This window comes from Crocodylus porosus, unplaced genomic scaffold (genome assembly GCF_001723895.1).
Source record: "Crocodylus porosus isolate Cpor-Errol unplaced genomic scaffold, CroPor_comp1, whole genome shotgun sequence".
Taxonomy (NCBI): Eukaryota; Metazoa; Chordata; order Crocodylia; family Crocodylidae; genus Crocodylus; species Crocodylus porosus.
In genome coordinates this window covers 212744-225919 of record NW_017728910.1, presented here as the reverse complement: position 1 = coordinate 225919, position 13176 = coordinate 212744, and the positions used below count along the sequence as shown (strand labels likewise).

General features: G+C 42.1%; 1 protein-coding gene across 3 annotated transcripts in view; it reads left to right on the top strand.

Moving 5' to 3' along the window:
• LOC109308329 (putative gamma-glutamyltransferase YwrD) overlaps positions 1 to 8825 on the top strand; it is a 49086-nt gene extending 40261 nt beyond the window's left edge. For all 3 annotated transcript variants that reach the window (XM_019532571.1, XM_019532572.1, XM_019532573.1), the window contains exons 10-12: positions 4875 to 5045; positions 6291 to 6375; positions 8149 to 8825. In XM_019532571.1, the coding sequence (XP_019388116.1) occupies positions 4875 to 5045; positions 6291 to 6375; positions 8149 to 8393 (501 nt within the window). In that variant the 3' untranslated portion in view covers positions 8394 to 8825. The remainder of the gene's footprint in view (positions 1 to 4874; positions 5046 to 6290; positions 6376 to 8148) is intronic.
• Positions 8826 to 13176: the final 4351 nt, after the last annotated feature.

Sequence of the window (13176 nt, the reverse complement as noted above, 5' to 3'; positions counted from 1 at the left end):
CAACTCTTACATATGTGCTTCTTAACTGTTTGGATTAATGATGAGCCATGAACCAAACTATGAAATATGAACACTCAGACATTTCTCTTGGTATTTTAAGCAAGTATTGGCAGAGGAAATACAGGAAGGATCACAAGAAATCCTCTGTACAAACTTCCAACTCACTTTTGTAGATGCAGCAGGTGTGGATAGTTTGGAACAACATGTGAACATTTAGTTCTGAACTGTACTTGAACTCTAGCTCTTTTTAGGCCCTCCAGGGGTATGTTGAATATTTATTTTATTACTTTACTAAAGTCTCCCAGTCTTTTGCTTCTTCCTCTAACTTGTCCTTTCTGGCTGTTATGCTACAAGTCTGGCCCTCACCCTCTTCAGGTGAGGTAGTAAAGTCAAAATAGTTCTTGAAGGGGAGTGCTGCTACTTTAGCCCTATTGGTCAAAGTGAGCAGAAAATAAGGAATCCTTTACACAGACTCTCTGCTTTTTTTCCTATTTGGATAGCCCCTGCCAATAACCTGCACCTGCTGCAGGGCTACACTTGTGCAAAAATCAGTCTGTTATCTAAAAATGAGAACTGTGTTAATTGTATTTATTAGATAATGATAAGCTACAACCGTCAGATCACTGCCATCTTTTATTTACTGGAGATATTTATTTGGATTTACAACTGGTGAGTCATTGTCACCATATTGAAGTATCCTACCAGTTTAATAACAGAAGTCAAATACCCTTGTAACTTATCCAATACTTTCCTACATATACATTGAAGTATATTCTCACTTGATTTATTCCTTGGGTAGTGAGAATAAATTATTTTTGTCCGTTTATTACAATATACAAATAGTAACATATACAAATTGCAAAAAAACCCCTTTCAAATGCAGTATTTTCAAATTGAATCTCCCCATATAAAAAAAAAAATCACTGGTCTTGTGCTAGTCACAGATTCAATATTAAAATAAGTGGAAAAAGAATAGATAAGACAGATTCCTTGTAAAGAATAATTTGATGCAAAATCTCTAACATACATTGCTTTAAGAAAAATATTTTTAACAGCCACTTTTATTATAGTTTACAGAAAGATAATTAAGATAATTTGGACATTCTGAATTATAAATGTATGAATATGTTGAAGTGAATATTGCCAAAACTAATGAAAGATGAAAATTGTTCTGTACCAAGGGGGGAAGTTAACTTTTTTGAGAATTTGTTGTAGGAACATTGACATCCACTTTTCTAAATGTGTGATTTGATCTTTGGTCAAGAATGGTTAGATTTTTCCTTGAATAATAGAAACTGGCAATGTCATATTTAAAAATGAAAAATAAATGTATCTAGACTTGAAAGGAGACTTCTTTTTCAAAAAGCATATTTTAAAAAGAACTTGAATTACTCAAGAGTTTCAAGCCCATCACTTGTGAAGGAGACTTCATTGTCTAAGCATGCATCTGAAAGTGGGACATAAGCACTCAAGTCGCTTAGACAATGACAATTTCTAATGCACTTGTTGCTGGGCATAGTCCCTGTCTGCTTTCCCAAATCTAAAAAAGTGGAACTAACTGTTATATGTATGTCTTCTTTCTTTCCTTTCTTTGCATCAGTTTAGTTAATCTGTATTTTTCTGTTTTATTTCTTTGAGGTGTGATAATTCTACTGTTTGCTTTGTTTTCTGTCCACACTGTAGTATGCAATGATAGACTTGTCATACCAAACACAGATGTGGGCTGTTCATAATGCCATGCTCATTGTCTTGGCTATGGAAGAGATCCTTAGGAATGCCTAGTGAAAAAAGTCACCAAATGTTGCAGCTGCTGCACAAAGATAGGAAGTGAAAGAAAACGGGGAACCATTTTGATGGGAAGGGAGCAATCAAAAGTACCACAAAGTACTGGTATGATGTTTTCAAGCCAGCTTCAGGTTGTAGGAAAGGTCCAGCAACAGATACAAAGAGGTGAGAAAGTGTGAAATTGGAAGACACCTGAATAGAATATCCACAGAGGGAAAGGAATTATAAACAAAGTAGGAGTAGGTTGAGTGGGGAAGAAATGAACAAAAATAAAATAAGACTATTTTATTGTCTTAACCGGAAAGATCAGTTCCCAGACTACTACACCTGGCAGTACAGTTTGGTGAGCAGCCAACAGTGGCAAAAGAACAGGTTAGGGAATATTTAGAAAAGCTGGACATATACAAGTCCACGAGGCAAAATGGGATGCACCCAAATGTGTTGAGGGAGCTGGGCCAATGTGACTGCAGAGCTGCTGGCCGTCATCTTTGAAAACTCATGGCCATTGGAAGATGTCCTGGATGACTGGAAGAGGGAAAATATAGTGGCCATAGTTAAGAAAGGAAAAGGGGAGGATCCAGGAAACTACGGACCAGTCAGCCTCACCTCAGTCCCTGGAAAAATCATGGACCAGGTCCTCAAGCAATCCATTTCTAAGCACTTGGAGGAGAATGTGATTAAGAAGAGGCAGCATGGATTCACCAAACAGCAAGTCATGCCTAGCCAACCTGATTGCCTTCTATGATGAGATGACTGGCTCTGTGGATGCAGGGAGACCAGTGGACATGACATACCATGACTTCAGCAAGGTTTTTTTATATCAATTTCAACAACATTCTCTCAAGCAAGCTGAGGAAGTACAGGTTCGATGAATGGACTATAAGGTGGACAGAAAACAGGCTGTTTAATTGGGCTGAGAGGGTAGAAGTCAATGGCTTGATGGTAGCTGGTATCAAGTGGAGTGCCCAAGGGGCTGGTCCCCTGTTTCTTCAGTGGCCTGGAAGCTGGAATGGAATGCACCCTTAGCAGATCTGTGGATGATACCAAGCTGCAGGGGGGAGTGGATATGCTGAAGGGTGGGGATAGAATTTTGCGAGACCTCAACAAGTTGGAGGACTGGACCAAAAGAAATCTCATGAGGTTCAGTAAGGGCAAGTGCAAAGTCCTGCACTTAGGATGGAGCAGTCACATGTACTAGTACAGGCTGGGGACCAATTGGCTAAGCAGCAATTTTGCAGAAAAGAACCTGGGGATTACAGTGGACAGTAAATTGAAAATGAGTCAGCAGTGTGCCCTTGTTGCAGAGAAGGCTAACAGCATACTGGGCTGCATTGCCAGCAGATTGAGGGAAGTGATTCTTCTACTCTATTCAGCACTAGTGAGGCTATGTCTGGAGTGTTGTGTCCAGTTTTGGGCCCCCGCTACAGAAAGGATGTGGACAAATTGGAGACAATCCAGCAGAGGGCAGCAAAAATGGTTAGGGGGCTGGGGGACATGACTGATGAGGAGAGGGTAAGGGAACTGGGCTTATTTAGTCTGGAGAAGAGGAGACTAAGGGAGGATTTAATGGCAGCCTTCCTTAATAGAACTACCTGAAGGGTCGTTCCAGAGAGGATGGAGCTAGACTGTTTTCAGTGGTGGCAGATAACAGAACTAAGGAGCAACGGTCTCAAGTTGCAGAAAGGGAAGTTTAGGTTAGATAGGAAAAACTCTCTTGCTAGGAGGGTAGTAAAGCAGTGGAACAGGTTACCCAGAGAAGTTGTGAAGTCTCCATCCTTGGAGGTTTTTAAGACCCAGCTAGACTAAGCATTGGGTGGGATGATCTAGCTGGGAATAGTCCTGCTTTGAGCCAGGGGTTGGACTAGATGACCTCCTGAGGTCCCTTCCAACCCTGATTTTTCTGTTATTCTATTAATGTTCCAGGAGGGAATATTCACCAAAAGGGGATACAAATCAACATCTAACTGAAGTATTTCTGCAACATGAGCAAGCAGATATACCCTGCACTTTTAAAAGGGTGTACACACATATACAGGCTTATGGAGTATTGATGAAGTTGAGGAGGGCCCTATGCCAGTCTGAGTTCATGAACGTGGTGATCAGGATACCACTGCACAGCACCCATCACAGGTCTGATAAATGTCTGGAAAATTCAGCTACTGACAACATGCCAGGTAGAGAGGATGCTCCAACAGTGTAGCAGCAGTATGAAATCTCACAGGAGAATGATGCAGTCCCTCTAAACGTGCTTCATTCTATTCATATTCTACTTTACTCAGACACATTGTCACTTCCACTGTTGGAGCACAATATATGGTATGATTATTAGGTAAATACTGTGTAGCAGGTCTTTGAGTCCGCGTTTGCCTTGGCTTGTAAATGTAGCTACATTTTTATGTTGCTTTGTATGTGGATGTGTGGTCAATTTTTCTGTGTAGCAGCTGCATTGCTAATACCTATTTGAAGGAAGACTAAAATGGATTCTTGTATAGGGCAGGAATAGGCATTCATTTGTGTTGGTGGTAATTTCTCATCTGGAAGGTTTTCTCCTGGAAGGGGCATGTTTTCCTAGGAGAAATTAAATAAATGCTTGTACACTCCTAACTTGTACTAGGAAAGCAGAATCTCCTGGTAGAAACAAGGCCTGTACGTGGCCCAGAAATGGATCCCATGCTTCAGAGTCATAAATGTCCAGTGACAGTTGCTATGTGCTGCCATCTGGAGAGTGGTTGGCAGTACCACAGTATGAGAGGAGTTTACCTGAGCATGACCTTATTGATGTGCAGGAATCTTCCCTAAGGGTGGCTCTTGGATATGAGCATATTTATATGAGGATTTTCCCTACATGTGTGTGGGTTTAAGCACATCCCCATTGCCTCCCTACTTGAATATATGCAATAATGCTCCCCTTCTCATATAGGAATGTCTTTTATGAGCTGTTTTTGCTTTTCCTAAGCTCCCTATATCAATCAGAAATGCCATATCAATCAGTAGCTAATTGGTCAATATCTTGAAAAGTTACTGACTATTACGCAGTATTACTTCAAGCTCAAGGATTTTATTAACTTAATATCTGTGTTTATTTTCAGAATAGAGGAGCCGGTTTTTCCCTGCTTCCTGGCCACCCAAACTGTCTAGCACCAGGAAAACGGCCATACCACACTATCATTCCTGCTCTAGCTACAGCTGCTGACACTGAGGATCTCTTGTGCTCCTTTGGAGTAATGGGTGGCTTAATGCAGCCTCAGGGACATGTTCAGGTAGTGTGAGCCTTTTGGCATATATTACAGTTCCTTAGAAGCAACATAGTGCTATGAGGTCTTTTCATTTCATAATCTTCAGGACAGGCAATGCAAATCTGCAGGCCAAAAGAGAAGTGATTTTTGCTTTGCGTTTTATCCCATTGCTGATTTTGTCAGCAACTGGCCAGTTTCCATTTTGGCATGGACATTTTACGCACATGGCATGGACAGATCATAAAGAAAATGTCATATGACATCGGACATGGTAGTAACATTCTGCTATTTCAGCATCCATTCTTTTGTTATCCTCAGTCTATTTACTGTCATAGATTCATAGAAGTCAGGTCGGAAGGGACCTTGTAGATCTTCTAGTCCAACCTCCTGCCCTGGGCAGGAGAAAAAACCAGGCTCAAATGACCCCAGCCAGGTAGACTTCAAGCCTTCTCTTAAAGACCCCCAGGGTAGGAGCCATCACCACTTCCCTTGGAAGTTGGTTCCAGATCCTAGCCACCCTGACAGTGAAGTAGTGCCTTCAGATATCTAATCTAAACCTACTCTCTAACAACTTGTGGCCATTGTTCCTTATTACCCTGAGGGTTGTTTGGGGAAACAAGGTCTCTCCCAAACCCTGCTGGTCCCCACTTGTGAGTTTATAGGCAGCCACCAGGTCCCCCGTCAGCCTTCTCTTGTGAAGGCTGAATAGGTTAATGTCCCATAACCTCTCTTCATAGGGTCTGCCCCGCTGTCCCTGGATCATGTGGGTGGCCCTTCTTTGGACCCTCTCAGTGCTGTCCACATCCCTCCTCAAGTGCGGGGCCCAGAACTGAACACAGCACTCGAGCTGCGGCCTGACCAGTGTCGCATAGAGGGGGGGATCACCTCCATGGCCCTGCTTGAGATGCATCTGTGGATGTACGACAAGGTACGGTTAGCCCTACTGACCATGACCTTGCATTGTTGGCCCATGTTCATCTCGGAGTCGATAATGACTCCAAGATCTCTTTCTGCCACCGTGCTCTCAAGGAAGGAGCTTCCCAGCTTATAAGTGTGCTGCTGGTTCCTATTGCCCAAGTTCCTACAGTCTGGTTGCTAATATTTGTTATCCAATATAGAAAACTCTTGAGAAAAAAATGTGATTTCTGCCAGGACAGTGAAGCTTTTTTGCAGATCAACAGTCTTCCTGTGATGTTGAAAGCTTATGATACATATTTTTAGATGCTGCTTGGTATGCTCTAACATTTTACTTATTTGTGCTTTCTAAAGGTGCTGCTCAATATGCTGGAGTTTGGCATGGACCCTCAACAAGCCTTAGATGCATCCCGGTTTTCTGTGGATTATTCCAGAGAAGGTGTGACTTTTAAACAGCATAATTCACAAAGTAAATGGCTTAAGTTACAAATAAGGATGTTTCTTTTAGTTCAAAAGTTTGGGGCCATTTTTTGTTATGCAGTTACTCTGCCTGTTTAGATTAATGGCTCTTACAGTGGAAGCTCTTACTCTGCTGTCTAATAACAGTTAACACCATACTCTATGCTGTCAGGGTTGGCTGTCTCCAGCACTTTGTAGTTTATGAGATGATATGGAGGTGCTATTTAGTATGTAATGATTCTGAACAAAGTAGTATTGCTTTCTATGCTACAATTTGGTTGTTAATTTGGCACACTGCAGTGCCTTGGAGTCAGTCCCACCTGGTTTCTGAGGGTATGTTTTCCCCTCACAGTTAACTTTCAGATTACCATCATTGATATAGAAAACCTCTTCCTTGGGGGTAGAAGTGTTTTAAGCCTGGGTAGTTTACCTAGTTTCGGAACTGGGTTAGAACCAGAGCTTCAAGTTAGCTTTGTTTTAAGGTTGCTAGTTAAATCACCCAAGTGCTGATAGTCCACCATTGCTTTTTCTGTAGTTTCCTCTAAAGAACAAACAAGTTCTCCTGCAATGAGCACAGTTGATTGGGAAATAATTTTAGAGCGCATAGGATGAAATTTCAAGTACACAACATAAACAGTGAGGACAAAGTGATGTTGGTAGCTTTTTTGTGGGAACACTTGCAGCAGGGCTACATTAACCAAGTGCTCGTACTCAGATGTTACTTATGTAAGGTAACTGGACAATGGGAGCAAAGCCTGAGAGAGAGAGAGATTTGCTAGAAATATCTGGAAAGAAAATCAATATTTTGAGTGGAGTGGGATCTTGCAAAGATATGACTGGCTGTTACTTCTTGCATCATGTTTAGTGTATCCAGTAACCCAAGCATGAGATTCTAATCAGCATGGTGGTTATAACATCCCATCATTAAATACAATGAGAATGGGCCATGTGTGTTTGCAGTTGGAATATCTCCAGAGGGCATTTGTTTCATTCCTCAATGGTTGGTTTCCATACCAGCTCATGTATTATACAGGTGACAAATTTTGTTCCAGTCTTTACCCTAAATATAAAATTCAGCTCTTTTTTATGTGCCTATACAGCTCTTGATGAAAACAGTAAGAGCATTATAACTTCATTGTGGGGCAAAAGTTAGTCTTTGGAGGGTTGGCATTGGCAGTCTGCTTCACTAAAAGGAGTTTCAGAGGCATTTTGTAGCTACACAGGGAAGCAACTGACTCAGCTGCCACTGCTGACACACAACAGCATGTTCTCAAAGGTGGCCTCTTCTCCTCTTGGAAGCTGGAGTCTCTGAGTCTCCCAGTACCAGCATCAGTCCACCAGCAATGTGAAAGGGAAGAATTAGTTTCTTAGTTCTGCCTTCACCTCTTTGAGGAGCACTTCACCACAGGCAGTGTTTCTCTTGTCTTGGTAGCTAGAGCATGCAGGGGCTGGAAGCGTGCCTGCCTCCCTGCTGGTGTTTAAGGGAAGGCTGATGCCTTGCTTCTTTCCTCATTACTTCTTCTTCATGCAGAACTTGTCATATTCTAGCCTTCTGCCTTCCTGGAAGGAGTTTTCCTTCAGTTCTTGCTGCCAAGCAAAATCTGAGGCCTGGGATAAGGTTCAGGGCCACAATGATTTAGTTCCGTTCAGGTTCTATTGTCAAAGAAATGTTGGGACTAGACTGAAGAGTATTGAATTACCCTTGGAATATCCTCTTTCAGCAGATGTCAGTGAGCATTCTTTTCTTTAACAGAAAGCAAATGGCGTCTGTCACTTGAAGATGGTATCCCCCAAGCAGTTGTAGAAGACTTGAGAGCCAGAGGTCACTGCAGCCACTGGCCCATAAGTGGGCATGACAGGAGCCTGTTTGGCCGTGGTCAGATTATCACTAAAGGAGATTGGTGGAAGTCTTCGGGCTCTTTGTCTTCCAAGAGCTTGCGAAACATCCTTTGGGCAGGATCGGATCCCCGAGGAGATGGCTGTGCAATGGGATATTAGCATACCCTAAGCAAATGTGCTCTATAGGGACATCAGGTAAAAATCAAAACCGTGCCTTTGGATGTCATCCAAACTGTCAGAGCTGCTGCACATGAGTATGATTCTGTGATGGATTAAATTCCATGTTCTGTTGTATTGAGTACAGTGGGTATTACAATCACATGGCAAATCAGCAAAAAATGCCTTTTTTAATTAATGGATGTAATGTCATTTGCTCCCTTCCCTACTGTCCCTCACATCACGAGGATTACTGCATGCGTAAATTATAAGGCTCTTGTGAGAGTAATAATGATTCCATAATGTTGTATGTTGATCAGATTGTGAATGTTTGTCCATTGGTATAGCCAGAGCGTTTTCTATTTTTTTGAGTCAAAAGCAAATAGCTAATCGGTAACAATGGAAATTAAATAAAAATTTTATGTTCAGTGGTTATTTTCTTTTTCCTTATTCATTGTTTCTCAAATTGCTTTTATAGTCTGATTGGAATGGAAAAAGGAGGCCCTATAAAATTGTTTTATTGTGGTTAATGTTGAGTAGCACTGTTTTTACTGCTACACCAGCAACTGGTATGCTTACTGTGGGAATCTTCCTATAATAGAGTTAGTCATGTAAAGATGAATATTGAGACTTATGGATCAGTTAAAATCTGGAGTACATCAGAGATGTGTTTGTTCGTTAGTGTTTGTCAGCATTTCAGTTAACTATTTGTTGACCGAACTGACTGAGGCTAAAGTAGGAGAAGTAAAATTTAAGGAATCGTCCTTAAAGGATCTTGAGAATACAGATGTTGTGGATCTGGTTGGAAAGGTATCTGTCAGCTGTAGGTGATGCTGGAAGCGTGGCAAAAACTGTAGAACCTATGGGACTTAAGAGCGAAGGTGTTTAAACCAGAGCTGCGTAGGCCGCCCGTAACATAGATATGACATCTGCTGTGACTGCCTGGCTATTGCACTGAATGAGTTTACACTTTGGTTTGGCTGGCTCATCAGTTCTGTAACCAAAGAAGTTATGTATTGGATTAGTCCTATATCTCAGTATCTTCTAAGAACTCTGTTTAGCTGGCAGGATGTTGATGGAACAACTAAGCTGCAAGTGTTGTTCTATCAACAGACAGCCTTCCTTGTCAGCAGTTACGATGCGGTCCTCGGTTCTGCTATTGCATTCTTCAGAAATGAGGAACTATGTCGATGAGCCCTGCCAGTTGCAGTCTGTGCAAAGTGAGAGTGAGATTATCACAGTAGGATCATGGTCTGTGCACATTTCTTCTTTGTTCTGCAGCCTGCTCTGCCAGAACACCTGCAGAGCCAAACTGGAAGACAGTGGAAAATAAGGTAAGCTGCAAATAAAGCTGGGAAATACAATTCTGAGAGCTACAAGATGCCTCATACCCTCCTATCATGACTTCACAAAAGAAGACATTGCAAGGGACCATGCAAAATTGGAGCCCTTTACTCACATTGGGTAAAATTTTCCCATTATTATCATCTTTGCATCCTTTGTCCGGGTGTACAGAGAGATTTAAGGCATTGTGAAACCAGAAGCAAAGCCAGAGAAATAGCCCAGGTCTCCTCCCTTCTAATCAGTGGCCATATTCTGTATTCATATTCTAGTCACCTGCCTAATACAATAAATTATCCTGCAAGAGTGCCTTGTGCCACAGTTAAGAATATGGCATGCAAAAACTGTCACGTCCTTCATATTCTGTGTGTATTGCAACAGACATATGGTGGGGCGGGGGTCACAAAGCTAGATATTTTTAACGTACTGGCAGCATAGGTTCCAGGTGCTCCCCACCAACTTCATCTACAACTAGGATATATGTGCAGCCACACTGTATACTGTACACACTACAACCTGTTCTCTGCTTGCAGTATAGTGATACCAGTATTTTGCACTTGCATAGCCTCTTTCTTCTGAAAATATGGAAGCAATTTACAGAAGTGGGCAAGTACTACAGCCCTTGTTTCACAGATGGGGGAAACCAAACTTTGGTTAAATCAGCAGTGCTCAGCCTCCAGCCTGCAGACTGACTCTGACCCATGGGGTTATGACATCCAGCCCACGGGGCTTTCCACAAGGCTAGAAATTCATTGGTGGGGAAGCATTGGCAACTCTGCACTGCTCAGCCACTAGTCCAAATTGTCCACCCTGTAGAGAGCCCTGTGAGCCAGATGACACCATCCTGGATACAGCACACCAAGTGGGGCTACAGCCAGATCCAGCACATGGAATTGAACCTGTAGACCACCGCTGTGTGCTGAACCCATGCTGGTTCTGGCCTATGGTCTTGTTTTTCCTTAAACTTATCAGAAAAACCTTGTCAATCAGTTATAAAACTAACAAACAAAGCCTTATGTAATATCACATACATTATAATACCGTGTCGTGTTCTACATGGCAATGATGTTGCAGAATACCATGGGTAATTTACATCATAGCTGTCAATCATTTGTCAAACATTCAACATTGTGAATTGGCGTATGCTGTACGTTTGATGAATTAGCTCTTTGCTAAGGGTGATGCACACAGCTAGGTATCTGATTTTTAGCAGAACTGCAGAATATGGGTGGGGCGGGCGGTTGCTGTATATCAATGAAGCATGGAGAGGTTACAGGTGGAAAACATGAGCAATGCATCACTCGTAAATCAGGCAGTGTCAGCTGTGGGTGGAGAAATGTAAGGTCATTGTGAGCTCTTTTTTTATACGATGGGCAAAAGTATTCCAAACTGTGGAGATGAGAGGTGACAGCACAATAACCATACTCTTGGCAGCAGTCTGAGCCTCTGCCTGCCAATATGACCAACAGCATCATAAAAATAAGAATGTGAAACATGTAACTTAATGTACAAAGGGTTAGGCTATGAAAACACACCTGTGTCACAGGCCCTAACTGTGCTAATGTGCACCAGGGCATTGCTCATATTTTCCAAGCGTCATCATGGTGCACCTATTGTTTCCTCAGCTTCCCAGCACAGTGTGTTTCAATCAAAACATGGTAACCTTGCAGGCAGGGGCTCAGTCTGTAGTTCCATTGCTGACAGTGCCAGTACTAGATGCTCACAAGAAAGTATGAGAACACTTGTAGTCATCAATTACATAACAGGATCCCCAAAGAGGAAGTGTTTTCCTAATCCTGTCAATGGTTGTATTTTATAAAGCAAAAGGATTTAGCTCCACTAAAACTGTTTCTACAAATATCTAATCCTTTTCACAATCCCACTAATCCCATGAACACAGTTATCTCATGTTGCATTGAGTTCCAGTGTTACATACGCATTCTGTAAGGAAATATGTCCTTTTAGTGGTTTTAGTGTGGGGTTCACATGATCATCTGGGCATCAGGTAGTTATTTGTCAGAGTCAATAGTGATTCTTCCCCTCTATTTGGCACTAGTGAAGCCGCATCTAGAGTACTGTGTCCAGTTTTGGGCCCTCTACTGCAGAAAGGATGTGGACAAATTAGAGAGAGTCCACCAGAGAGCAACATAAATGGTTAGGGGCGGAGGCACATGACTTCTGAGGAAAGGCTGGGGGAACTAGACTTATTTTGTCTGATGGAGAGAAGACTGAGAGGAGATTTAATAGCGGTTTTCAAATACCTGGCGGGTGGTTCCAAAGAGGATGGCGCTGAATGTTCTCAGTGGTGGCAGATGACAGAACGAGGAGCACTGGTCTCAAGTTGTGGCAAGGGAAGTTTAGATTAGATATTAGGACAGTTTTTCTCATGACAAGGTTAGTACAACACTGGAACAAGTTACCCAGAGAGGTTGTGGAATCTCCATCCTTGGAGGCTTTTAAGACCCAGCTAGACAGTCTTGGCTGTGATGATCTAGCTGGGGGTAGTCTGCTTTGAGCAGGGGGTTGGACTAGGTGACCTCCTGAGGTCCCTTCCAGCTCTCATTTTCTATGATTCTAAGTGGCATTTACCAGCTGAGGTGATAGCTGCTCCAACTGGCTGGGAATTTCCTCTGCACGGTCTGTAAACATGCTGTGTTTTGACGTGTGATTGTTGAAGGGTGCCATCATGTCATAGAGTAGCTGTTCAGATAGTATGTCAAGTCAAGGTCATATGCAGTGATTGGCCTGTAACACTGCCCAAATTGTTTCCTTACTTAAATTGTTTTACTAATGACAACATATGGAATGTCACTTAAATATGACTGTGTGAAACTGGCTATGTAATGTGACATGCAACATCCCAAGATGTTATATTCTTCCCATATACCACTGTGACTATGGTAGAGAGCAAGACTGAGTATATGGAGAATTGGATTATTGTCATCCCATACAGAGATTAATTGTTTCTGAGTGTGTTATACTGACCACCTGGGCTGTATAGAATGGTATGATACGGCTTTTATTATTAAGATGTGTTCCTGTTGCTTCTTTCTCTGTGTTCATGATACTGATGCATGGAAACTGTTTCTTAATAATTGTGCTCAGACATGTCTCTCCTATATTTCCCTACAGGTGGGTGGAGGTTTTGGTAATGTTTGTCCTGTACTACTTTTGAGTGCAATTCACATGCAGATTAGCTGAGACTGTTGTTTTGTAGTATGGGACCTATAGGGTGATTTTCAGCCTCCCTGTTTTGATCCCCCTCTCTCCCTTCTTACATAGGTCCTGGGACATAAATGGGGTCCATTATTGCAACAGTTTTGATGCTTCACTGAGTGCAAAATGCTAGCTGACCTACCTGAGTCCCTAGATATCTTGGTCTTTTTTTCTGTTATGTTTCTTTAGGCCACACTAACACTATGGGGGACATATGTATGTACAGTTC